The following is a 27,743-nucleotide window of genomic DNA, read 5'->3' as shown; positions in this document are numbered from 1 at the left end:
TGTAATGGACGATTACTATTCACTCTCTAGCCACAGTCCTGACCTCCCTCACAGACAACCCTGTGACCCGGCGACCTTTGAGGCCTACCTGTGTCGCATCAGCATTGAGAACGCCCCTTTTACAGACTGGCAAAGGCCCTACAAGGCCAGAGCTCGTGTCCTTGATTGGTTCAACCGCTGAGAAGTAAAGATAAGTCAGACAGGGTGGGTCATCAGCTGTTGGGCCGACACTTTCAGGCACCGTCCACCTGTATGTGAAGATCTCACCTGGCTTAACATGTGCCCCTGGCTTCAGAAATCCTGCGGAGACAAGTAAAACAGCTATTCAAAACAACAGCCAGGAATGAGAAACTTGTCAGACTGGGTCTTCCAGCTCAGGGTGCGTCTCTGTCTGATGATGTGCTTTGTGGAAGGACAGTTGTTTCCACTGTATGCTATCAGAGAGGTCAGTGCCACCATCTGCTGTTTTACGAGATAGATGCTTATATAAAAGGACTATCTTCTTCACAGTTTATACTTAATATCTTCATAGATACTACTTCTTACTGAAATCTCAAGTTTAGCAAATATTAAAAGAGTGATAATTGTCTTTAAATTATCTTAAAGACTGATAATTACCCATTTATATATCAATGTAAATCCATAAAATATCATTTAATACCTTCTATGATGTGGAATTTACTATATTTGGCCCTTTAGAGGATACCCCAAGAAGTTGAACAAGAGACCTACCTTTACAGAGTTTTAAATCTAGAAGGTTGAACTAGGAAATAACCCAAATAACTCCAAGTTAGAGGAGGTAAGCAAAGGCACAAGGTAACAAAGCTGGTAAATGGCAGATCTGGGATTAAACCCAGGGCTGATTCCAAAGGCTTTGTACTTGACCTTCACATTGTATTGTCAAATGAACACATTGAATCTCTTCAACTAGACTGAGGTCAGAGACTTCCTGCATTTTGTCCAGGGCTTGCAAACAGGTACGCAGTAAGTTTTCTGAGATGTACAACAGGTTTCAGCTGTCATTACGGTTCTTTCTGCAAAAGTGATCGTGAGCATTTTGACCAAGGAAGAGAATGCGGGCACAGGAGACGTTGCTGCAGCAGGCAGGGGGTACAGGGTGGGGAAGACTAGGGAATTGGGGAATACTGCCTCTATCCTTTCCTTCTCTGTTCCCTCCCCAGCACCGCAAAGCCTGCTCTGGACTGGGACCAGCCTCATACTTGGGAATAAAGAAGTATCTCAGGAGTCATGGTGTCTGCTATAGCGATGAGAAAGGCTTCCCACACAGCCAGGATTTCCCAAGAACATTATTATGAATGGAAGTACAGTTCCTGCAGCCACTGGGTAGAAGCTGCTCTTCTTACATGTAGACAGCCTGTGCTACATACTCTGTGACTGGGGGATACATACGTGATGTTAAGCCCACAAAAGTTTTAAATAAATATCTGCCCATAGAGACAAGCAAAGCCCATGTGTAAGAGTTTCATTTCAACAAAATGTCGGAAATCAGATTTTCCCCTTAGCCTTACCCAGAGAATCCCATGCAACTGCAGCAGAAAACTCTCCATCTTAGAGGAGTGAGACAGTGAAAGTAACCCACTTTGAGATTTATTATGTGACTGAGAGTAAAGGAATGGCATTAACATTTCCTAAGTATCTACTGTGCGCCAGACCCTGTCCTGAATTCTGTCTGAAGTGATAGTCGCTCAGTTGTGTCCGACTCTTTGCGGCCCCATGGACTGTATGTAGCGCCCCCCAGGCTCCTCTATCTATGGAATTCTCCACGAAAGAATACTGGAATGGATAGCCATTCTCTTCCCCAGGGGATTTTCCTGATCCTGGGATTGAACCCAGGTCTCCTGCATGGCAGGCAGATTCTTTACTGTCTGAGCCACCAAGGAAGCCCATCTATCCCTTCCCAAAGCCCTGTGAGGTGAGCATCATTCTCTGTACTTGAGAGAGGAGAACAGTAAGGTTCAGAAAGTTGAAAAAGCTGCTCAAGCTCACAGGGCTGGCAAGTTAAGGGCCCAGGATCCTCCCAAGGCACACACTAGGACTTACCATCTACGTTTGGGGCTGCATCAGAAGCTTTGTCATAGATCACACCATGGGGCAAAATACTGTAGACCTTGTCAGCTTTGTTGGCAAATGTCACTAATAGAGTGTCACCCACCTCTGCCTTGATGACGGGACCTGAGAAATGTTGAAAGAGGAGGGAGAAGAGATGAAAAGAGACAGAGAAGTGAATGGGAGCAGAAGAGTCACTCCCTATTAGATTACACGTCCCACTGAAACATCTCCCTCGTTCCAAATGTGACAGATATTTCACTGTACCCAGAATTCCAAGGTGGGCTTCTGCCTCAGAGAATCTCTTTCTTCGAGTAAAAGTTGCATCAACATACTCTGTGTACCGAGCCTTCCAGTATTTCCCTCCTATTCTGTTGTCGCCTTGTGTGAAGTAGAGCTCAGAGTCACTGTGGAAAGAGAAGGGAGTTGACAGGGAATACACCTCTGCACATCCATAATTAAATGCCTTAATTATGGAGCTTTAGTGTATTGTCTTAGCCCATTCATCCACCCATCTCCCCAGAAAAGATAGCACAGTCTTCAGCCAAGTTCCCAGAAATAGTCAACCAGCCTTAAAGGTCTTCAGAAGCTCTTTGGTGCTCAAGCTCATTTCTCTCTTAGCCATTGTACTTTCTTCCCCAGAGGTCCAGCAACCGAAGGAGGCACAGGTAAACTCCTTACTTACCAATATTGGAGTCCCAGATGGCGTCCTACAAAGTAACAAAGAGCTAACTGTTTTCTTTGCAGAATGAGCATCCCTCTCTCTCTTGCTGATGTCACTATGAATAGTCTCTGCAAATAGTAAGCTCTGATATCTGGCATGATTAAGGAATGGAGTATCTAGTGAACCGAGTAGGTTAATCAGTGGAGTTACCATATAAACTATATACACGAAATACCAAATTTCAAACTTGTGAATTACAATAACATAACTTCCAACGAGTACTATCCCTCCTCTGCTTCTGTCACTGCTACCACCGCTCTTGCAGACATGCCGGCTGTGTCTTCTTCTTCTGCCTCTTCCTCTTATCTTGTTCATCCTGACTGTGTAACCTTCCTTTTCTTCACCTTTATTTCATCTTTTCCTTTCCTTTCTTCCCACAACCACACTGCATGCGTGTGCTCCTCGCCTTGTGTTTAGACCATAGTATCAGCCTCCTATCTATCTGTGCAGCATCCTCTATCTCACATTGGCTCCCTTGAGTTTTTTTCTCAGCATACGCACTGATACTCCAAAACCTTTAAAATAGTCATTTTCGTTGTCATCTTATCTGCTCCAAATTCTCCAGTTGCTCCCATTGCCAATCAAGTAAAGCTCAGACAGACTGGAGGACCTCTGCAGAGGACATCCGGTTTGCTCCGGCCCTCTCTCCACTGCTCTGTGGAAGTGCTCATGCCCCACGCAAACCCCTCACCTGTCATTCACTCTGCTCTCGTCACTCTGCTTTATGGCAGATGCTTTGCAGTAACCCCTGCATCTAAAATTTCCCTCTCTTTCAAATTCACTTGCATAAATTCTATCATTCAAAAGACTCTACCTTAGTTTCCCTTCTTTTGTGACGTATTTCTGGCTGTCTTCACTCTCTCTACATGCCCAGAGAACTCACTGTCTGGACAGCTCATCTTAATCTTATTTGTAACTTGCAAAGTCACTTCTCTTCTCCTGTATATTCAGCTTCTTTCTGTACCTGAGATCGGGGACATTATCTTAGACCTTCCTGCATCTCTCATGTCACTTAGTACATAGTGTTTTCACATATTACACTAAATATCCATTGAATATAGCTTGATATTTCATATTTTATAAGGTGCTTTCTAATTTTGGAAGGCTTCTAAGACATAATTCTCAATGTTAATTTTCACTATTCTGTTCATGGGAAAATGCTAGTCAATAGGGAATGTTGATATCAAAGAGTTTTTCATAGGTGGTCACACAAATTCTTTAGGCAAGGTTAAATGTTATCACTTTGGTGGAAGAATGAATGAAATTTATAATGAAGGAAGTAAAAAGAATCTTATTGATCATAAAGACAATTTTTTAAACATTCCCTCAAACATGAAAAGGATTATAGGGTAAGAGCAATACTTGTTGATATCATACTGTATTTTTTGTAATGCTTTCCCAGACATATTTGCATACGATCCTACAATAAACGTCACATGGGTCTTCATCCACTTAATAAATTGTTAGATTCAATTTGAAAAATATTACATGCTATGGAAGCCCAGAGAAAATCATTCAGGTGTCAGTGAGACTTTACTTAAGAAGTTACAGTAGAGTTAGATTTTGAAGGGGGAAAGTGGCATTGTACTGGACAGGGAGGAATATGAAGTCTGGGCAGAAGGGGCTTCACTTATATCAGGCTGTCCTTGAACCAAAAAAGGTAACCTTCCTTGGCTGTTTCATCTCCCTGAAATAGAGTCCTGACTTATTCCCCCTTCAAAATTGTCTGCTTAATACGTGGAAGACCTTAGTCTGTTCTCTGTCAGCTCAGTAACTCTCATGGCACTTTATGCTGCAGCTTGCACACAGTAGATGCTTCTGAAGTGTTTGATGGATGAATACATGAATCCAGTGCTTTGATTTTGCCCGCAAATCTTAAAGCAATAGTTCAGTTCGGTTCAGTCGCTCAGTTGTATCCAACTCTTTGTGACCCCATGGACAGCAGCACACCAGGCTTCCCTGTCCATCACCAACTCCCGGAGCTTACTCAAACTCATGTTCTTCGAGTCAGTGATACCATCCAACCATCTTATCCTCTGTTGTCCCCTTCTCCTCCCACCTTCAATCTTTCCCAGCATCAGGGTCTTTTCTAGTGAGTCACTTCTTCACGTCAGGTGGCCAAAGTATTGGAGTTTCAGCTTCAGCATCAGTCCTTCCAGTGAATATTTAGGATAGACTGGTTAGATCTCCTTGCTGTACAAGGGACTCTTGAGAGTCTTCTCCAACACCACAGTTCAAAAGCATCAGTTCTTCAGTGGTCAGCTTTCTTTGTAGTCCAACTCTCACATCCATACATGACTATTGGAAAAACCATAGCTCTGAGATACTCTGCAGTTATCTGCAGTATATACAATTGTATCTACAATTCTCAGCAGCATATACATTATGGGACTCAGAGCTCCTTAAATGATGCTATTATGCCATTTATGCAGTATGTACTCGTGAGAACAGTGCCTGGAACACAAATGCGATCACAGCAAAAAGCTTAACAGATGCCTCTCTTATGAGAGGCTCAGAAACATCAGCAAAGAGAGCTTACCTGCCAGAGGCCTTTAGGGGAAGACCACTGAATTTGTCATAGCCTTGAGGACCATAATCCCAAAGAATTTTTTCAGCCGCTATAAAGTAGTGTCTCTGTTGACCCTTCATCTTGGGGTGAGAAATACCACTTTTGCAGTTACCAACATTGTATTGCCCCAGCATGCCAGCTATAAAACAGAGGAAAACCAAGAGCCAATGTACAAATGCTCCAAAAGCAGTCATAGAGGAAGAATAGACTGATTCACTTGACTTCATGGACATTTCAAACTTTTGTACAGAAAGTAGAACCATAAACAAAGTTAAAAGTAAAAGTAAACAGTGGGTAGAGGAGTGTTTTAACACATATGACAAAAGATTAATACGTAAATATCTTTGATAAATAAGAAAGAAAAAAGTAAATATTTCAACAGAAAATGAGCAAAACATTGATAGGGTATTCACAAAAGAAATACTACTGGCCCAAGAACAAACAAACAAAAAAGTTCAACGTTAATAGTAATCAAGTGATACTGTTGTTCAGTTATCAAACTGTAAAGTTTGGAAAGACTATGTATTTATATATAAAGGTCTAGAAAATAGGGAAGATATTCATCAAAATGTCACACCATTATCTCTAGAGGTGATTGCTAATTTTAAAATTGAATTATATATATCTTCCAATTCTAAACATTTTCTCCGAGGGTATGGACAATTTAGTAAATGCTGTATTTCAGTACTGTATTCCAGCTTACGTGTACAACTACTGGCCAAATTTAAGAATCTAACTAATTTCAAATGGCTGCTAATGCCTTGATACATGTCAATGTATGGCAAAACCAATACAATAATGTAAAGGAATTAGCCTCCAGTTAAAATAAAAGAATTTTTTAAAAAAAGAAAAAAAAACTAATTTCTTTTCAAATTTAAGGATCTTCTGTGGAGAACATCTACAATCTACCCTTTTCGGGAATCTCAAGTATACAACACAGTATTGTTGATAGTAGTCACCATTAGATCTCAAGGACCCATTTGTCTTGCATAACTGAAACTTTGTATTCTTTGAGATCTCAAGTGCTCTCACCATCACCAACATCACAAAGTTTAACTATGTGAGGTGGTTGATATATTAATTAGCTTGTGTGTAGTTTAAAGAGTTTACACCTTATATCAAAATATCAAGGAATTCATATGCAATTCCTCTTTGTCAATTATACCTCAATAAAGTCTGGAGTCGGGGTGGAGAATGGTAGCTGTCATGTTCACCTTTGTCTTCTCAGGAGAGTGTCTGATACGTATTAACTGAGCAACTCAACATTTGCCGATTGAATTTAACTGGAATAACCTAGTGGACAAGTTTGAAGTTTGCTTTAAGTTTGAGGGGGATAAAAACGTGTTATGAAAGCAGCCCTGAAGTGCTGCATAGCTGTCCTTGTAGTGACTGTGTGTAGTTATGATCCAAATTGAATCATACATTATTTACTCCATGTTTATCCAACTGATAACATTTTTCTTTTTCTCTTCCTAGGCCAAACCTGTAATATGTCATATCTGTAATGTTGCCAATATTTCTTAACTGGCATCCAGTAGCCAGAATCTCTTCACTGAATCTTCTCTGCACGAAGACATATTTAGCTTCCTAAATCTTCCTAAATCACTGTGTCTAATGAACTAAAAGGGCTCACTATTACCTTCCAGGGGCTTCCCAGGTCAAGAACCCACCTGCCAATGCAGGAGAAGTAATATACGTGAGTTCAGTCCCTGGGTTGGGAAGATCCCCTGGAGGAGGGCGTGGCAACCCACTCCAGTATTCTTGCCTGGAGAATCCCACAGAGGCACCTGATGGACTGCAGTCTGTAGGGTCGCCAAGAGTCGACAGAACTGAAGGGACTCAGCATGCATGCATGCATTACCTTCCAGACGTTCCTTAGCCTTGCCATTCAAAACTGCTCCCCTGAGGCCCAAACTGCCTCTCTAAAACTTCTGCTTCGTCACTCCTCTGACATGAGCCTAAGGTCCAGCTAAGTAGACTTATTCCATGTGGTCCCAAGGAACCTGGACTGAATCATTCAACAGGTATTTAAGTCAACAAATGCTTATCATTCACCTTTCAAAGGATTTTGCACCTGTCATTGGATTGCTTCTCAATATTAAGAAGAACTCTCACAGAGCAGCCCAGAGATGAAATGGGCTGCTACAATTACTAGGCTAGGGCTATACACACGACTCCATATAAAATAGATCATCAACAAGGACCAACTGTAGAGCACAAGTAACTATATTCAGTATTCTGTAATATGGGAAACTTACATGGGAAAAGAATCTGAAAAAGAACAGATGTTTGACTATGTATAACTCATTTTTCTGTACACCTGAAACTAACACATCATACATAAATCAACTATACTCCAATATAAAATTTAAAAAAAATTTTTTAAAGAGATGTCCAAAAGGGAATTCAAGAATTGGATAGGGGAGTAGCCCAGATTATCTAGAAATCCCTTTCTGGTTGGTCCAGATTATCTAGAAATTCCCATTTCTGATTGTAAATTTTATTCCATTTAGAACTGCCCATGTGTTTTTCCCAGTTCATGCTGCTTCCCCTACTCGGAAAGCCTTTTTCTTATTCCTCATCTATCAAATTCCTACCCATATTTATAGGCTCAGATTAGGGACCCCCTCCTTAGGTAGTCTCTCTGACTGTTCCAGTTAAGTGACAAAGCTCAAAGAGCATTTATCATTCTGCCTCACATTTTATTCTTTTGTAAATGTGTAACTATATTTAACTACTAGATTCCAGGTTCCAGGAAGGTCTTATCAATTTTTTCAATCACCTCTTACCTGGTTCATAAGGAGGTAATTAATTAATAAATATATGTCAATAAGATGCCAAATAGGCATTATACATTTTCCTATGTTGAATATTTAATTGGAATAAATATAACACAGACAAGAATCCATCCAATAGCATGCACTGAATGAACACCATTGACTGTGTGGTTTAACTGTACCAACTGTAAGCATTTCCACACTGGCCTCCATCCTTTTTACCTTGGAGGTGATCACTGACTTGGCAGGTTATCATCCACTTTCCAGGATACTCAACTATCATTTCTATTGTCAGGAAGGTGGCTGGGAACAGGTTGACGACATCAGTCCGATGCCCTCTGCTGATGAAGGTGTTACCATAAAAATAGATGGAATGGATGTCTATCTCATTCCCCATCCCAAATAGGTGCCAGGACACTGATTCACCAACGCACATATCAGGTTCAGGGAAGTTCCCAAAGAGGTATCCATTGAGCGCTGAAAAACAGAAACACCGGTGAAAGACACTCCCCTGCAGAGCCCAGCAGAACCAGAAACAAAGGTAATACATACTCTAGCACAGCTGAAAAACTAGCAAAAATCACTGGGTTGTAATATTTTTGTGCAGAAAAAAATGTGGCTTCTTTGATAAAATGCAATCCCCAAAGGAATGAAAAGCATTAGTCTTTTCAAGAGAAAAACACTCAATAAAAGTGATCAGCAGTAGGCACACAGCCTTGAGCTGCTCTGGGAACACAGTGAGATCAGGAGTAAACCAAAGCGCTGTTTATAATTCCAGGACAGCTTGGCTACCTCCTACTTTCATCTCTATTTGTATATGTACCTTCCCCACCAGATCTGTTCTGTTAACTAGAAACCCTGTCTTACCTCACGTTGGGAAAGCTGACATACGGTAGCTACTTAAGTGACAAAAGCATGCAGCAAGAAGGAAAAGAAATGATTAGAAGGGAGGAATGAGGCAGTTCAGTTCAGTCACTCAGTTGTGCCCGATTCTTTGTGAACCCACGGACTGCAGCTCGCCAGGCTTCCCTGTCCAACACCAACTCCCGGAGCTTGCTCAAACTCATGTCCGTCCAGTCGGTGATGCCATTAACCATCTCATCCTCTGTCGTCCCCTTCTCCTCCCGCCCTCAATCTTTCCCAGCATCAGGGGCTTTTCTTCGCATCACGTGGCCAGAGTATTGGAGTTTCAGCTTCAGCGTCAGACCTTCCAATAAATATTCACGACTGATTTCCTTTAGGATGGATTGGTTGGATCTCCTTGCTGTCCAAGGGACTCTCAAGAGTCTTCTCCAACACCAACCACAGTTCAAAAGCATCAATTCTTTGGTGGTCAGCTTTCTTTATGGTCTAACTCTCACATCCATACATGACTAGTGGAAAAACTATAGCTTTGACTAATGGAACTTTGTTGGCAAAGTAATGTCTCTGCTTTTTAATATGCTATCTAGGCTGGTCATAACTTTCCTTCCAAGGAAATATATATTCCTGCACGGGCTTATTTCATGGCTGTCTATTCTGTTCATTGATCTCTGTGTCTGTTTTCATGCCAGTATGGTCCTGCTTGAATTAGTATGAAGTGAAGTCGCTCAGTCGTGTCCGACTCTTTGCGACCCCATGGACTGTAGCCTCCCAGGCTCCTCAGTCCATGGAATTTTCCAGGCAAGAGTACTGGAGTGGGTTGCCATCTCCTTCTCCAGGGGATCTTCCCAACCCAGGGATCGAACCCGGGTCTCCCGCACTGCAGGCAGATGCTTTACCGTCTGAGCCACCAGGGAAGCCTGAATTCGTATAGTTTTGTAATAAAATCAAGGAACACGATGCCGCTAGCTTTGTTCTTTTTCAAGATTGCTTTAGCTATTCAGGTTCTTTTGTGATTCCATACAAATTTGAGATTGTTTTTTCTATTTCTGTAAAAATGGTATACCATTGAGATTGAAATAGGGATTGCACTGTGTCTATAGATTGCCTTGAATATTTTAACAATATTAATTCATCTAATCCCATGGGTACAAAATATCTTTCCATTCATTTTTGTCTTCTTAAATTTTTTTATTAATATCATAATTTTCAATATGTGGGGTTTTCACCTCTTTGGTTAAATTTATTCCTAGATATTTTATTCCTTTTGATGAAATTGTAAATGAGATGGCTTTCTTGACTCTTCTTTCAGATAATTCATTATTAATGTACAGAAATGCAACAGCTTTTTGTGTGTTGATTGTATATCCCTCAAATTTACTGGAGTCTTTAGCTTTTCTATATGCAATATCATGTCATCTGCAAATAGAAACAGTTACTTCTTTGTTTCAGATTTGGATGATTTTTATTTCTTTTCCTTGCCTAATTGCTCTGGCTAGGACTTCCAATACCATGTTGAATAAAAGTGGCAACAGTGTGCATCCTTCTCTTGTTCCTGATCTTAGAGGATTAGCTTTCAGCTTTTGCCGCTGAGTATAACCTTAACTGTGGGCTTGTCATATATGGTCTTTATTATGTTGAGGTGTGTTCCATTTATACTCCATTAAGGGTTTTTATCCTAAATGGATGTTGAATTTTGTCAGATGCTTTTTCTATGTCTATTGTGATAATCATATATTTTTATGCTTAATTTTATTATTGTGGCACACAACTTTAATGGATTTGTGGAAGCTGAACCATCCTTTCATACTTGGAATATATCCCACTTAATCATGGTTGTGAAACTTTTAATGTATTGCTGAATCTGGCTTGCTGATATTTTGTCGAGGATTTTTACATCTGTGTTCACCAGGAATATTAGCCTGTATTTTTTCTTTTTTTGTGTGGCATCCTTGTCTGGTTTTGGTATCAACACAATGCTGGCTTCATAAAACATGTTTGGAAAAGTTTCTCCCTCTTCTGTTTTCTGGAAGATTTTAAGAATTGGTATTAATTCTTCTTTGAATGTTTGATGGAATTAACCAAAGAAGTCATCTGTTCCTGGACTTTTCTTAGTTGGAAGTTTTTTGATTACCGATTACTACTTGCTATTAATCAGTCTGTTCAGAGTCTACTCCATCATGATTTAGTCTTGGTAGTCTGTATGTTTCCAGGAACTTATGCATTTGCAATAGGTTATCCAACATGTTGGTATATATTTGTTCATAGTAATCTCTTATGATCCTTTGTGTTTCTCATCTTTCCTTTCTGATTTTATTTGAGTTCTTTCTCTTTCTTTTCAGTTCAGTTCACTTCAGTCGCTCAGTCGTGTCTGACTCTTTGCGACCCCCTGAATCACATCACACCAGGCCTCCCTGTCCATCACCAACTCCCAGAGTTCACTCAAACTCATGTCCATTAAGTCAGTGATGCCATCCAGCCATCTCATTCTCTGTCGTCCCCTTCTCCTCCTGCCCGCAATCCCTCCCAGCATCAGTCTTTCCCAGTGAGTCAACTCATCGCATGAGGTGGCCAAAGTATTGGAGTTTCAGCCTTAGCATCAGTCCTTCCAATGAACACCCAGGATTGATCTCCTTCAGAATGGACTGGTTGGATCTCCTTGCAGTCCAAGGGACTCTCAAGAGTCTTCTGCAGCAGCACAGTTCAAAAGCATCAATTCTTCGGCACTCAGCTTTCTTCATAGTCCAACTCTCACATTCATACATGACCATGGGAAAAACCATAGCCTTGACTAGACGGACCTTTGTTGGCAAAGTAACATCTCTGCTTTTTAATATGCTATCTAGGTTGGTCATAACTTTTCTTCCAAGGAGTAAGCGTCTTTTAATTTCATGGCTGCAATCAGCATCCGCAGTGATTCTGGAGCCCCAAAAAGTAAAGTCTGACACTGTTTCCACTGTTACCCCATCTATTTCCCATGAAGGGATGGGACCAGATGCCATGATCTTTGTTTTCTGAATGTTGAGCTTCAAGCCAACTTTTGCACTCTCCTCTTTCACTTTTATCAAGAGGCTTTTGAGTTCCTCTTCGCTTTGTGCCATAAGGGTGGTGTATTCTGCATATCTGAGAAATATAGATATTTCTCCCAGCAATCTTGATTCCAGCTTGTGCTTCATCCAGCCCAGCATTCCTCATGATGTACTGTGCATATAGGTTAAATAAGCAGGGTGACAATATACAACCTTGATGTACTCCTTTTCCTATTTGGAACCAGTCTGTTGTTCCATGTCCAGTTCTAACTGTTGTTTCCTGACCTGCATACAGGTTTCTCAAGAGGCAGGTCAGGTGGTCTGGGATTCCCATCTCTTTCAAAATTTTCCACAGTTTATTGTGATCCACACAGTTAAAGGCTTTGGAATAGTCAATAAAAGAGAAATAGATGTTTTTCTGGAACTCTCTTGCTTTTTCCATGATCCAGCGGATGTTGGCAATTTGATCTCTGGTTCCTCTGCCTTTTCTAAAACCTGCTTGAACATCTGGAAGTTCACAGTTCACGTACTGCTGAAGCCTGGCTTGGAGAATTTTCAGCTTGACTTTACTCGCGTATGAAATGAGTGCAGTTGTGCAGTAGTTTGAGCATTCTTTGGCATTGCCTTTCTTTGGGGGTGGGCAAGACAAGACCTGAAGACTATATACACTCTTCAGCACACTTGGGAAGAGGTTTCTAGGCACAGAGGGGGAGAAGACACATCTTACCTTCTTTGCACACCAGCAGTGGGCCGATTAGCCCAGAACAGATGTCCTTAGGGGCATCAATATGTGAATGGTACACCCAAGTCAGGCAGTTTGCATCTGCTGGGGCAGGAGCATATTCTTCTCTCACTGGCCAGACGTAGGTATAGTTTTTGCCAGGAGGAACCATGTCATCATCCTCGTTCTTTCCAGATGTTCCATCTGGATACAGGGCTCCTTTCAAGAAAAATGAAACAGTTAAAAGACAGAGATCACACATTATAGTGGAAAGAGCTAGAGCTTTGAAATCAAACATATATCAGGTAAAATTTATTTGCTATGGGATTGGAGACTTGTTACTTAAATTTTCACTGCCTTGGGTTTCTACCAATAAAGCTGGAATGTTTACATCTACCACACAGAGATGTAAGAACTATGTGAGGCACTGAATATTGTCCTGCACAGAGTCAGATACTTCATAAATTTTTAAGAAAAGATTAAGAAAAGGTATACAAGAATACACAGAAGAACTATACCAAAAAGATCTTAACGACTTAGATAACCACAATGGTGTGGTCACCTAGAGCCAGACATCTTGGAATATGAAGTCAAGTGGGCCTCAGGAAGCATTACTGCAAACAAAGCTAGTGGAGGTTATGGAATTTTAACTGAGCTATTTAAAATCCTAAAAGATGATGCTGTTAATTAAAGTGCTACACTCAATATGCCAACAAATTGGAAAACTCAGCAGTGGCCACAAGACTGGCAAAGACTGGTTTTCATTCTAATCCCAAAGAAGAGCAATGCCAAAGAATATTCTAAGTAACAGACAACTGTGCTCATTTCACATGCTAGTAAGATGATGCTCAAAATCCTTCAAGCTAGGCTTCAGCAGTATGTGAACTGAGAGCTTCCAGATGTACAAGCTGGGCTTAGAAAAGGCAGAGAAACCAGAGGTCAAATTGCCAACATAAATTAAATCATAGAGAAAGCAAGGGAATTCCAAAAAAAACATCTACTTCTGTTTCATGGACTATATGAAACCCTTTGACTTGACTGTGGGGATCACAACAAGCTGCAGAAAATTCTTAAAGAGATGCAAATATCAAGCTTCTGCACAGCAAAGGAAACTATAAGCAAGGTGAAAAGACAGTCTTCAGAATGGGAGAAAACAACTGACAAAGAATTAATCTCCAAAATATACAACCAGCTCCTGCAGCTCAATTCCAGAAAAATAAACGATCCAATCTAAAAATGGACCGAAGAACTAAACAGACATTTCTCCAAAGAAGACATAAAGATGGCTAACAAACACATGAAAAAATGCTCAACATCCCTCATAATCAGAGAAATGCAAATCAAAACCACAATGAGATACCATTCCACACCACTCAGAATGGCTGCTATCCAAAAGTCTACATGCAACAAATGCTGGAGAGGGTGTGGAGAAAAGGGAACCCTCTTACACTGTTGGTGGGAATGCAAACTAGTACAGCCACTATGGAGAACAGTGTGGAGATTCCTTAAAAAACTGGAAACAGAACTGCCATATGATCCAGCAATCGCACTCCTGGGCATACACGCCGAGGAAACCAAAATTGAAAGAGACACATGTACTCCAATGTTCATTGCAGCACTGTTTACAATAGCCAGGACATGGAAGCAACCTAGATGTCCACCTGCAGACGAATGGATAAGAAAGCTTTGGTACATATACACAATGGAGTATCACTCAGCCATTAAAAAGAATACATTTGAATCAGTTCTAATGAGGTGGATGAAATTGGAGCCTATTATACAGAGTGAATTAAGCCAAAAAGAAAAACACCAATACAGTATACTAATGCATATATATGGAATTTACAAAGATGGTAACCTTGAGAGTATATTAAAAAGCAGAGACATTACTTTGCCAAACAAGGTCCATCTAGTCAAGGCAATGGTTTTTCCCCTGGTCATGTATGGATGTGAGAGTTGGACTGTGAGGAAGGCTGATCGCCGAAGAATCGATGCTTTTGAACTGTGGTGTTGGAGAAGACTCTTGAGAGTCCCTTATACTGCAAGGAGATCCAACCAGTCCATTCTAAAGGAGATCAATCCTGGATGTTCATTGGAGGGACTGATGCTAAAGCTGAAACTGCAATACTTTGGCCACCTCATGCGACGAGTTGACTCACTGCAAAAGACTCTGATGCTGGGAAAGGTTGGGGGCGGGAGGAGAAGGGGACGACAGAGAATGAGATGGCTGGATGGCATCACCGACTCTGTGGACATGAGTTTGAGTGTACTCCGGGAGTTGGTGATGGGCAGGGAGGCCTGGCGTGCTGTGATTCATGGGGTCGCAGAGAGTCGGACACGACTGAGCGACTGAACAACAACAACCACCTTAACCCTGAGTACGAGACAGCAAATGAGACACAGGTGTATAGAACAGTCTTTGGGACTCTGTGGGAGAGGGTGAGGGTGGGATGATTCAGGAGAATGGCATTGAAACATGTATATTATCATATGTGAAACGAATCACCAATCCAGGTTCGACGCATGATACAGGATGCTCGGGGCTGGTGCACGGGGATGACCCAGAGGGAGGACATGGGGAGGAGGGAGGTGGGAGGGGGGTTCAAGAAAGGGAACACATGTACACCCGGGGCGGATTCATGTCAATGTATGGCAAAACCAACCAATATAATATTGTAAAGTAATTAGCCTCCAATAAAAAAAATAAAAAAGGGATGCGAATATCAAACCACCTTACCTGTCTCCTGAGAAACCTGTGTGCGGGTCAAGAAGGAACAGGTAGAATATAGATATATAAAAATTCCACGTTTGTAAAATACCTTTAGTCCCATAGATTTGCTTTTCTTTTATAAATTTATTTTGTTAATGTCTTATGACAGCATATTAAATGTTTCCCAATATGAGTTCAGTGAGCTAGTTTGCAGAAATATGACTTTATCACAGGAGTATATTTATCTCAGGTCAAAGGGGAGCTCCTGAAGCAGCCCATACAATTTGACTTTTCTTCAGGAAGTACAACTTTTTTATTCATGAATGGTTATGAATTATAGTGTCTCAAAAGATAAAACTTTACAAACCAAATTCATCAGAATTAATACTTTAATTTAAAATAAGCATTTTAAGGCATTCTTTTTTTTTCTTTTATTTCTTTCAATTGGAGGCTAATTACTTTACATTATTTTATTGGTCTTGCCATAACATTGACATGAATCTGCCCCCGGTGCAGTGATCTAAAATGCAAGAGAATCAATTAAACTGTTAAAACTTTATTTTTTTCCTAAAGTCAAAAATAACTAAATCCAATTAATTCTCCACTACGTGTGTATTTTTCACGTTTTTCAATTTAGAAGTTTCCTAGTTCCTGGCTGATTTCCCTGTCACACGATAGGCTCTTCAATCCACTTCTGTTTGGCTGTTGTTTGCTCAGGGAAAACCACCTTATTAATACTAACCTAAAGAGAAGATGTCAATAAGTCAGTCTGCCTGATAATGCATGTATCCTAAAAATATAAGCCATGAATTTAAAGAATAAATACAATCAAAGAAATTTCGTTTCCGCAAATGCCTATCCACAAAATGTTAATCACTGGTACAAAGGGGTATTAAATTATAGTATCCTCTTAAAACAAAACAAAACACAACAAAACCCTACCTTTCAAGGTCAGTTCAAACATAATCTGCAACAGATCCTTTCCACACATGATCCTTTCTCTTTTGAATCCTCTCAGCACTATATGCCTATTTATGGCATTCACCAAGTTCTTCCTGAAGTTTCAGTCATTCGGATAAAAACATATTTAATAAATACTAAGTCTGAGACACTGCAACTGGGAGCTACACAAAAAAGGACAGCTGGGATTTTTAAAAATAAAGTTTCCGTACTAATTTTACTATTTTAAAAACACAATGTGTTTCTTGCAAAAAAATCAGAAAACACAAACAGTAAATGAAAAACACAGAACACAGAAATAAATCGTGTTAATTCAAGAACAATCACTGCTGGTCTTGACAAAAATCTTTCCAGATCACTTACTCTACATGAACATGAATACACTTCTTTTCTTCAACAAAAACAGGATGATACCACATACATTATTTTATTATCTATTCCTATTTTTTTCCTGTTAATTAATATATCAAATTTGGCTTCCCTGGTGGCTTAGTAGCAAACTATCCACCTGCTAAGCAGGAGACGCTGGTTCAATCCAGGGTCGGGGAGATTCCCTAGAGGAGGAAATGGCAAACCCACTCCAGTATTCTTGCCTGGGAAATCCCATGGACAGAGAAGCCTGGAGGGGTACATCAAGTACAACCATTAGAATTTGACAGGCAAAAAAAAAGAATTTGACAGGCAAAGATGGAGATGAGATTATTTAGGCACAAAGAGAATGAGAGGTCTAGAGATAAGAAAGCTGGTTTGTTTTATTCCTTTACTTTGCTATCCTACTTACAAGGGTAAATACATAATGTTGAAAGCTTCAGGTCGCTTTGACCTTTCCCCGCTCCAAAAAAAAAGGGCAAAGGCAAACACTGGTGTTCACAGGACAGTGGTATCTTTGCTACTCCTGTCAGGACTACCATTACCAACCCCAACAAACCCACAACTATTGACAGTTCCCGGAGATCATGTGCTGAGGGACACCTCTACAACACAACCACAAATGACTACCACCTCTTCCGGAATCCACAGTTGATGAAGTGCGTTAACTCACTCAGACATTTACTTAGCAGTTACTACGTGTGAGGTACTATGTTAGCTGCGGGCCCTCCAAAGATGAATAAGGACCTCAACAGCAAGTTCAGCTTTCAAATGTCCTTCAGCAGGACCTGAACTAAAAAATGAGGACAACTTCGTACCCAGTACAGCGGCTATCACTCCAAAACAAAAACCCAGAAAATAACTAGTGTTGGTGAGGATGGAGAGATACTGGAACCCTTGTGCATCGCTAGCAGAAATGTAAGATGGAGCAGCTGCTATACAAAACAGTTCAGCGGTTCCTCAAAAAACTAAACAGGATTATCATGCTATCCTGAAATTTCACTTCTGGGAATACCCCAGAAAAACTTAAAGCAAAGACTGGAACAAATATTTATACATCCATACTCATAGCAGCTATAGTCATAATAGCCAAAAGGTGGAAAGAAGTCAAGAGTCTGATGAATGAATGATTAAACTAAACGTTGGGCATAAATATACAATGAAATATTATTCAGCCTTAAAAAGGAAGGAAATTCTGACACTTGTTACAACATGGATGAATCGGGAAGACATTGTGCTAAGTGAAAGAAGCCAATCACAAAAGGACAAATATTCTATGATTTCACTTAAATGAGGTACTGGAGTCGTCAAATTCAGAGAGAAAGAAAAAAAGGAGAACGGTGGTTGCCAAAGGTTGAGGGGAAGGGAGAACAGGGAATTACTGTTAAACAGGTATAGTGTTTCAGTTTCAGAAGCTGAAAACGTGCTGAAGAAGGACAGTGATAAGGACATACCAAGGTGACTGTACTGAATGCCACTGAACTGCACACTTAAAAATGATTGGAATGGGGGAATTCCTTGGTGGTCTCATGGTTAGGACTCCGAACTTTCAGTGCCGGGAACTGGGTTCAATCCCTGGTTGAGGAATTAAGATCCTACAAGCTGCATGGTATGCCAAAAAACAAACAAGAAAAGGTTCAAATGGTAAATTTTATGTTATATCTATTTTGCGTGCATGCATGCTAAGTCACTTCGGTCATCTTCAACTCTTTGCAACACTAAGTATTGTAGCCTGTCGCACTCCTCTGTCCATTGGATTCTCCAGGCAAGAATACTTGATTGGAAGCCATGTCCTCTTCCAGGGGATATCCCCGACCCTAGGATCGAAACCACACCTCTTGCATTGGCAGGCGGTCTCTTTACCACTAGTGCAACAGGTATATTTGGCCACAATTAAAAAAAAAAAACAAAACTCTGAGGAACATTATCTATAAGTGCTACTATGAAATAGTCAGGACATATTGTTAAGTAATAAAACAAGGTAGAGAAAACAAACAGTAAGACACTATATCAAAAGAGCGTGGAAGAATATATAGCTATACACAGATATTATACAGACATTTTCTATTACTACTGTAATTTTTAATGGAAAGATAAACAAAAAGCTTTTAAAAAAAAACAACTACCGCCAAGGGAAGGAAAGAAGGTTACGATTCCGCTGGTAAAGAATCCACCTGCAGACTCCGGTTCAGTTCCTGGGTCGGGAAGATCCCTTGGAGAAAGGATAGGCTATCCATTCCAGTATTCGTGGGCTTCCCTGGTGGCTCAGACGGTAAAAAAATTGCCTGAAATTCGGGAGACCTCAGTTCGATCCCTGGGATGGGAAAATCCCCTGAAGGAGGGCATGACTACCCATTCCAGTATTCTTGCCTGGAGAATCCCCGTGGACAGAGGAGCCAAACAGGCTACAGTCCATTGGGTCTCAAAGAGTCAGACACGATGAGTGACTAAGCACAAACACAGTCCAGAAACTAGACTCCTCTGAACGTACCTTGTCGTATATATCAAGTTTTTAAACATGATTATAAAATAAATCTAAACCAAAAAAATTTTAAGTTGTTCCTCAAAATCAAAATGAAAAACAAACCTAAACTGTACTGAGTTAAACCAAACAGAGGAGTACTTAACTCTAAAACACAGTAATCTGACTGCACATCCTTGGTGAAATACATCCTAAGGACATAAGAAATACAAAGAAACCTTACAGGGCTTTCAGTAACGATACTGATATGATTCTGAAATTAAGTAACGTCTGTACAGCATGAGAAGAAACAAAAATTCTAAAAATATTAAATAAAAACAAGTTATCAGTATAAACTCATGCTGAACTATCTTTTTTTAAAAAAGTATTTCCTAGGTCCGGAGAAGGCAATGGCAAGCCACTCCAGTACTCTTGCCTAGAAAATCCCATGGACAGAGGAGCCTGGTAGGCTGCAGTCCGTGGGGTCGCTAAGGGTCGGACACGACTGAGCGACTTCGCTTTCGCTTTTCGCTTTCACACATTGGAGAAGGAAATGGCAACCCACTCCAGTGTTCTTGCCTGGAGAATCCCAGGGACGGGGGAGCCTGGTGGGCTTCTGTCTATGGGGTCACAGAGAGTCGGAAACGACTGAAGTGATGCAGCAGCAGCAGCAGCAGCTCCATCTTTAAAGAGACCTATAAATTACTAACCTAGTATCAATAAACATAGCACCCAGATAGCAGTCTGTAAAAATCCGTGAAAATTCTCTCCAACTAAAAGGAACCAGCACTCCCTAAAGAAAGTGATAATTCAAGTTCTGAGGCAGAATTTTATGAAATAAGGTTGGATCATACCAGACAGCAAGGAAGCTATCAGAAACCACTAGGGTAGTATCAAAAACACTTAGGAGCTATCTTGAAGAGTTGCTCACTACCAAAAATAGAACAGACTCAGCCACAACAAAATAACACGTGCAATGGACTGGAACACATAAAATATGGGAAAAATCCCTGAGTTCATAATGATACTTGAAAGGAGAACAATGATATTTGAAAGGACAAAGATCTCATTAGTCACTTTTGAAAGATTCTTGGGAATCAATTTATTATTCTAAAACCTGACAAAGGAGAACAGTTGCATATTTACTGTCTTTTTCAGATAAACTGAACATAAGAGTAACTCAACAGTCCAAAATCAACGTGAGAAAGTTTTTGTTTAAAGTATTCTAGCTGAGAAATGAAGAATGATTGAACATCACCATTTTACAAACCCCTAATAAAATTATAGGGTAAAAAGCAGATATTACAGTGCCTTGGAAGGATTCTTTCAAAACAAAGACAGACAGAGGAACATGGTCAAAAACACCAGAGGGATGCAAACAGCAAAATAAAGTCAGAGAAAATCTGTAGGGCAAGTGTGTTACAAGCAAAAAGGAAGAAGGGAAACAGAAGGAGAAACTATAAATTAAGAGACACATCAGTTCAGTTCAGTCGCTCAGTCATTCCGACTCTGTGCGACCCCATGAACCGCAGCGCGCCAGGCCTCCCTGTCCATCACCAACTCCAGGAGTCCACCCAAATCCATGTCCATCGAGTCGAGGATGTCATCCAACCATTTCATCCTCTCTCGCCCCCTTCGCCTCCTGCCCTCAATCTTTCCAGCATCAGGGTCTTTTCCAATGAATCAGCTCTTCGCATCAGGTAGCCAAAGTATTGGAGTTTCAGCTTCAACATCAGTCCTTCCAATGAACACCGAGGACTGATCTCCTTTAGGATAGACTGGTTGGATCTCCTTGCAGTCCAAGGGACTCTCAAGAGTCTTCTCCAACACCACAGGTCAAAAGCATCAATTCTTCTGCGCTCAGCTTTCTTCACGGTCCAACTCTCACATCCATACATGACCACTGGAAAAGCCACAGCCTTGACTAGATGGACCTTTGTTGGCAAAGTAATGTCTCTGCTTTTTAATATGCTGTCTAGGTTGGTCATAACTTTCCTTCCAAGGAGTATATGTCCTTTAATTTCATGGCTGCAATCACCATCTGCAGTGATTTCGCAGCCCAGAAAAATAAAATCAGCCACTTTTTCCACTGTTTCTCTATCTTTTTCCCATGAAGCGATGGGACCGGATGCCATGATCTTAGTTTTCTGAATGCTGAGCTTCAAGCCAACTTTTTCACTCTCGTCTTTCACTTTCATCAAGAGGCTCTTTAGTTCTTGTGCTTCTCCAGCCCGGCATTTCTCACGATGTACTCTGCACAGAAGTTAAATAAGCAGGGTGACAATATACAACCTTGACGTACTCCTTTCCCTATTTGGAACCAGTCTGTTGTTCCATGTCCAGTTCTAACTGTTGCTTCCTGACCTGCGTATAGGTTTCTCAAGAGGCAGGTCAGGTGGTCTGGGATTCCCATCTCTTTCAGAATTTTCCACAGTTTACTGTCATCCACACAGTCAAAGGCTTTGGCATAGTCAATGAAGCAGAAATAGATGTTTTCCTGAAACTCTCTTGCTTTCTCCACGATCCAGCGGATGTCGGCAATTTGTTCTCTGCTGCCTCTGCCTTTTCTAAAACCCACTTGAACATCTCGAAGTTCATGGTTCACATATTGCTGAAGCCTGGCTTGGAGAATTTTGAGCATGACTTTACTACCGTGTGAGATGAGTGCAACTGTGCAGTAGTTTGAGCATTCTTTGGCATTGCCTTTCTTTGGGATTGGAATGAAGACTGACCTTTTCCAGTCCTGTGGCCACTGCTGAGTTTTCCAAATTTGCTAGTATATTGAGTGCAGCTTTACAAATGTTTTAATCATTAAATGATTCAGCAGATGGTATCTCTGAAAGGTGTAAAATATAAAGAAATAAAAGATATGGATTCAAGTCTCTTCCCAACTGTGTGAATCACTTCTCTGAGCTCAAAATTTTCCTTTCTAAAAATTGCACCTCCCTATCAAAAATGGTACATAAGTGAATTATAAAATAATGTACTCTATAAAAGGTAAAGCAACATCAAATTTTAGGTAGTTTTATTACTGAATTACAGCAGATACGAAGACTGACTTCTATCAAAAAATACTGAACTGGCAAACAGGAGATTCTAAAAGTATCAGGACATTTTCCCAAGAATGCGTCATCCTTTTAGATAGTAGAAAAATTTAGTACACAGATAGAGAAAACGTTTGACCAACAAATGATTCATTACAGAGAGTCAGGATGCAGAGAAGAGTCAACCCTAGAAAGTTACAGCATGGGACATGAATGATTTCCAGTTAAGAGTTTCTACCAAGTTTCACAGTCTGATTTGACACTGCATTTGCTGGGGGCTTCCCTGGCGGCTCAGACGGTAAAGAATCCCCCTGCAATGCTGGAGACATGCGTTTGATCCCTGGGTTGGGGAGATTCCCTGCAGGAGGAAATGGCAACCCACACCAGTATTCTTGCCTGGAGAATTCCATGGACACAGAAGCCGGGCAGGCTACAGTCCATGGGGTCACAGAGAGTTGGATGCAACTTTCACTTTCACTTTCTTTCTAGGGACAAAAATATGCATCTCTTTGGGGGCTGGAAGGGTAGGTGGAGTGGAAGGCAGGACTGGTAGGAAAAAAGCATATTCTAAAACTATCATACTTCCATTTGGTTTTGTAATGATGTTAAGTCTGCTTTTACTTTATTCGCGTTTCACAGATGGCAAATATTTCTGTTTGAAGTACACAACCTCGGTTGGGAAAACATGAGAAGGTCAGGTTCAGAAATTCTCAGAGACCCAGGTTAACAAGACAACTCAAATAGATATTAGGGCCCGTGACACCTTAGACCTTGAAAACTTGAACTGGCTTGGCTAAAGCAGGGAAAGAAACTGTCCTTTGTGCACTACCAATGACAGGGACCTCTGCATCCCAAGCTTTAATTACGGGGCAAAAAAAACTATTTGGAGAAAGTAAAGCCATGGCTGAATCTTCCCATTTTTCCCTCAAGCATATGGTCTTGAGTAGAAGAAGGGAAAAGGAAAGTCTACAACCTTAGGAATTAGGAACACCAAAGTTACAAGCGACCTCTGCCCCAAAAGTCTAATCTCTCTAACACTGAAATCTCTAAATCAGAAATATTTGTTAAAGCTTATTGGCCTGCCGTATTTTTTCCTCCTTCAAGCTGGGCCCAGAAATGTGATGTCTGGCTATGGAAATGTGATGTTAAACACAGTCATGTATCAGTTCAGTTCAGTTCAGTCGCTCAGTCGTGTCCGACTCTTCGGCACCCCATGAATCACAGCACGCCAGGCCTCCCTGTCCATCACCAACTCCCGGAGTTCACTCAAACTCATGGCCATCGAGTTGGTGATGCCATCCAGCCATCTCATTCTCTGTCGTCCCCTTCTCCTCCCACCCCCAATCCCTCCCAGCATCAGAGTCTTTTCCAGTGCGTCAACTCGTCACATGAGGTGGCCAAAGTATTGGAGTTTCAGTTTTAGCATCAGTCCTTCCAATGAACACCCATGTATATTTAAGCTTAATTATAATGCAGTCCGGTAACAATTATGCCTATCATTAATGGGTCAAATAAGCCCTGAAAGCTTTATTTGGCTACAGTATCAAAACATCCATAGAAGTTCCATGTTTGTAGTTTGCTGCTTATGCAGCATGTTCATCTGCTTCCAACTTAAAAAAAATTACCCAATACGTATATAACAAACTTTCAAAAATTTCATTTAGACTATTTTTCAAGCAGTATGGGTTCCAAATTTACGGTTCAAAGAAATTACCACACAAAACATAAGGAAGAAACAAAGTAATGTTGAGATTTTAAACTAGATGAGAAACCCCCTATGCTTCTCTATACTCTGTTTTACTTGTTTTTCTCTCAGTGATTCCTTTTGCCTCATTTACAAACAATGCTTCTCACAGACTTACAAAAGTGCTTTCCTTTATGGACTTTAACATTCAAATTTCCATATATCAAAACATTTTTGTAAAATTACTGTTAGGCTGGGGTAGGATAAAACCTTAATACATTAAGACGGTAGTTTATGATTATTAAGATAAATAAGAAAAAACAGTAGAATGCCATGAGATAAGAAAAAAAATAGGAATTTATATTTCTTTCTTCCAAATCAGAGATTCCCTAATTTTCATGTGCAGCAGATTCATAGAAAACCCATAGGTCTAAGAAATCCGAACCTCTGGAAAATGAAGGATACACATGCAACTCTAACGATTATCTCGGTACTGTTACAAGTGATCTGTAACTCGTATTTTGAGAAATGCTACCCTAAAATAGAATAATTTAACACAGTACAGGATATTTGCACATACTTATGTGCTCAGCAAAAGTAATATATAAAATGAATTTCTTAAAAAGCAGATAAAGAACGCTACTTGAATAGAAAAAGGGGAAAAGGACATACATTTACAAAAGAAATACAAATGGCCAACAAACATATGAAGATATTCAACTTTACTAATACAAACATACAAACTTGATATATGTCTAATGTCAACAAACTAACACGCTCAGAGTAAGTTTTCGGTATGAAATCTCATAGTTTTACTCACACGTACGAAACTTAAGTTGGAGAGAGAGATTCTTTGCCTGTGAAGTGGGCAACAGTGGACTTACAGGGATTTTAAAAGCGCCTCTCTCTGCCCAATGAGGACGCTCTCCCAGCATTGTGCTATACAAAGAAAGAACGTGCACTTGACTGTTTATCTTCCCCGCAAGGCTCCCTGCCTCAAATCTCTCAATCACGGCTGGGGCTCTCTCCACAAAAATCCACCTCAATGTTCAAAGCACAAAACAAAGCTCAGAGCAATACAGTACCTAAGATGAAGAAGGGATGAAAGAACCTACAGGCCTTTCTTCTTCTATTAATAGGGCACTCGTAGATTCGGGAGAGACGCAGAGGCGGGGAATATTAGTGGATGAGAAAAAAATAAGTAAATAACGGAGGAGGAAGAAAGAGAAGGTAGGACGGACGGTAGGCTTTACTAACTACCTTACTTTCCTGACAGTTTCAAAGCAGTTGGGGGGAGTCCGGGAGAGGAAGAACCTGTTATCTCACTAAAGAAACAGCAACACTGTAAGAAGAATTCCATCTCAATTATCTTTTATTTTCAGCTCTATCCTTGCAAGCCAGCCCACTTAAGCTTTTACATCACTTTCCTATCTTATGACCTCTATGTTGGGGCGTGGTACTTCAAACACACACTTTTTTGTTCTTTTCCTTCTTCTTCTGGAGGGAAAAGATGGCATTGATTTGCTGAAAAGTATGGATGGGGATAAAAAAAAAAGTACGGACGGAAAGCGTTATCTTGAGGAGTAAACGGTTCTTCCTGACAGAACTACGGATTTCTCTATCCCTTTGACTGTCAGCACACCACCAAAGGCTAAAAGAAGGCTCAAGAGCGAGGTAACATCCCCCTTGTCAAGTCTCTGTTTCCTTGCTCCTGCGATATTGGCTTTGCCAAGCAACCCCATTCCCGTAAATACACATTACAGGTCTCTCCAAACTACTTCTATAAAATAAGACCTTGTTTGACCAACCTTATAGAGCAGTCATTCGCCTCTATAGCTGCTGAGCTGCTCTGCTGCTCTGTCTGCCTACAGTCAGAAGGGAACCAAAATTCAAAATTTCTTTTTTTCTGGGCCAAAAACCAGACCTTTTGTCCTCCTTCCTAGACATGCTGCAACTCCAAGTTGACTCCTCTGCCTCAAGTAGTGGCATATGCTTTCCTTCTTTTAAGAAAGAAAGAAAAAACACCCCTTTTTCCCCTTATTGAGGAAGGCACCGAACTCTGATAAAGGCCTCTAGGAAGATGCTAAAACGCCTTGACATGTTTAACACCACCTTATTTCAGAGGCTATGGATGAACCTCCCCACCGTACCCCAGGGCAAACACACGGAGCGTCCAAGGGGGCAGAGGGGGAAGCCTCGAGGAGGAACATGCAGACTCTGCAAAACTGACAGGAGGGAGGAGAGGGGACAACTTTCAGGACTACAAACAGGAGGCAGTCCACATGCTGCGACGCCCCCCGCGCCCCCGCACCCAGCCCTCGGCGCACCGTCCTCCCGCCAGCGGCCGCGGCCGCCCCCTACAGCCCCCAGCGGCCCGGGAGCCGCACACGCCCCCGCGGCGCCGACCGAGCCGCAGCAGGGCTGGCGCAGGGAGCGCGGCGCGGAGGGAGCGCGGGCCACACTCTGACAGCTTGCTCGGCGCGGGCTCGGGACCCAGAGGGTCAATCCCGTCCGCGGGCATCGGCCCGCCGCGGCGCCCAGCCCCAAACTCGGGCTCCCCGCGCCGCGCCGGCCCGCCGCCCGCCCCGAGAAAGCCCCGAGACACCCCTCCACAGCGCGCCGCCCAAGCCTTTGGTTTCGGCGGCGGCGCGAATAACGCTCCCTGAGGACGAGGGGCCGCGCCTGCCGGTGCCTCCTCGGCACAGGCTCAGACCCAGGAGCGGGCAGCCGCGGGCGGCACCTCCTCAGTCCCCACTCCCGACTCCCTTTCCCGCTGCGCCGGACGGGAAGGGGCCTCCACGATCCGGGGCTCACCTCACACCTCGGGGCCGGACTCCCGGGAGGCTGCGCTGCCGGCCGGGGGCGGCCGCGGGTCCCTCGGCTACACGGAGCCAGCGAGAGGCGCCGCGAGCTTTCGCCCCTGCCAGGGCGCGGGGGCGGGCGGGGGCGGGGAGCATGCGCGCGCACGTACGGCGCAGGCGTGCTGCGCCCGCTCGGCTGCGCGCTCGCGTTTTGTGCCCAGCTTCTGAGTAGCCGGAGAAGGCAATGGCAAGCCACTCCAATAACTCTTGCCTGGAGAACCCCATGGATGGAGGAGCCTGGTAGGCTGCAGTCCGCGGGGTCGCTAAGGGTCGGACACGACTGAGCGACTTCACTCTCTCTTTTCACTTTCATGGATTGGAGAAGGAAATGGCAACCCACTCCAGTGTTGAAGGAGAATCCCAGGGACGGGGGAGCCTGATGGGCTGCCGTCTATGGGGTCACACAGAGTCGGACACGACTGAAGTGACTTAGCAGTAGCATAGCTGTCGATCAGTTTCACCTCTTTCCACTTCAATTCCTCATCTGTAGAATGAATAATGGAATCTCATAGTCATAAAAGAGAAATCGTGTTAGATAGAAATAGTAGTAGAATCTGTCTCCTAGGACCGTCTTTAGGCATCTACATGCAGTTAGAAGTGTGCCTTCTGTATAGTAAGTGCTCGAATGTTAGTTCTCAGACTCATTTTTTCATTTATTGTTGCTGCTGTTACTGTTATTTACACATACACACACATACATACCCTTTGTTTTAAACCATTCAGCACCAAACTTTAAAATGCCACATTTAAGGTATTGAGAATATACATGGCACTATGTGTACCACTAACTTGTTCATTTTAACTGCAGTAGAGAGATTTAATGTACAAATATACTTTAATTCATTGACTCATTATTTTTCTGATGGACATAGCGGTTCCAAGTGTTTCACTATTGTGATATCTATC

At 41.8% G+C, this 27,743-nt stretch overlaps 1 protein-coding gene and 1 long non-coding RNA gene across 14 annotated transcripts in view; one reads left to right on the top strand and one right to left on the bottom strand.

Moving 5' to 3' along the window:
- LOC148773950 (ferroxidase HEPHL1-like) overlaps positions 1-27,743 on the bottom strand; it is a 158,439-nt gene that overhangs the window by 69,207 nt on the left and 61,489 nt on the right. For 11 of the 12 annotated variants that reach the window (XR_016036283.1, XR_016036281.1, XR_016036282.1 and 8 more), the window contains 6 exons: positions 12,755-12,967; positions 8,360-8,614; positions 5,331-5,499; positions 2,335-2,474; positions 2,062-2,193; positions 89-300 (listed from right to left, as the gene is read on the bottom strand). Coding sequence is in view for 1 of the 12 variants with exons in the window: in XM_088832020.1 (XP_088688146.1) it covers positions 89-300; positions 2,062-2,193; positions 2,335-2,474; positions 5,331-5,499; positions 8,360-8,614; positions 12,755-12,967 (1,121 nt within the window). In the remaining 11 variants the exon portion in view is untranslated. Of the gene's footprint in view, positions 1-88; positions 301-2,061; positions 2,194-2,334; positions 2,475-5,330; positions 5,500-8,359; positions 8,615-12,754; positions 12,968-26,790; positions 26,941-27,743 lie in introns of those variants that run through there. The other variant, XR_016036288.1, reaches the window with a different exon arrangement.
- LOC148773951 (uncharacterized) overlaps positions 1-27,743 on the top strand; it is a 145,631-nt gene that overhangs the window by 83,935 nt on the left and 33,953 nt on the right. The window lies entirely within an intron of this gene.

This window comes from Moschus berezovskii, chromosome 25 (genome assembly GCF_049115385.1).
Source record: "Moschus berezovskii isolate FMDL1 chromosome 25, NW_MosBer_1.0, whole genome shotgun sequence".
Classification (NCBI taxonomy): domain Eukaryota; kingdom Metazoa; phylum Chordata; class Mammalia; order Artiodactyla; family Moschidae; genus Moschus; species Moschus berezovskii.
This window is presented reverse-complemented; position numbering and strand designations above follow the sequence as displayed.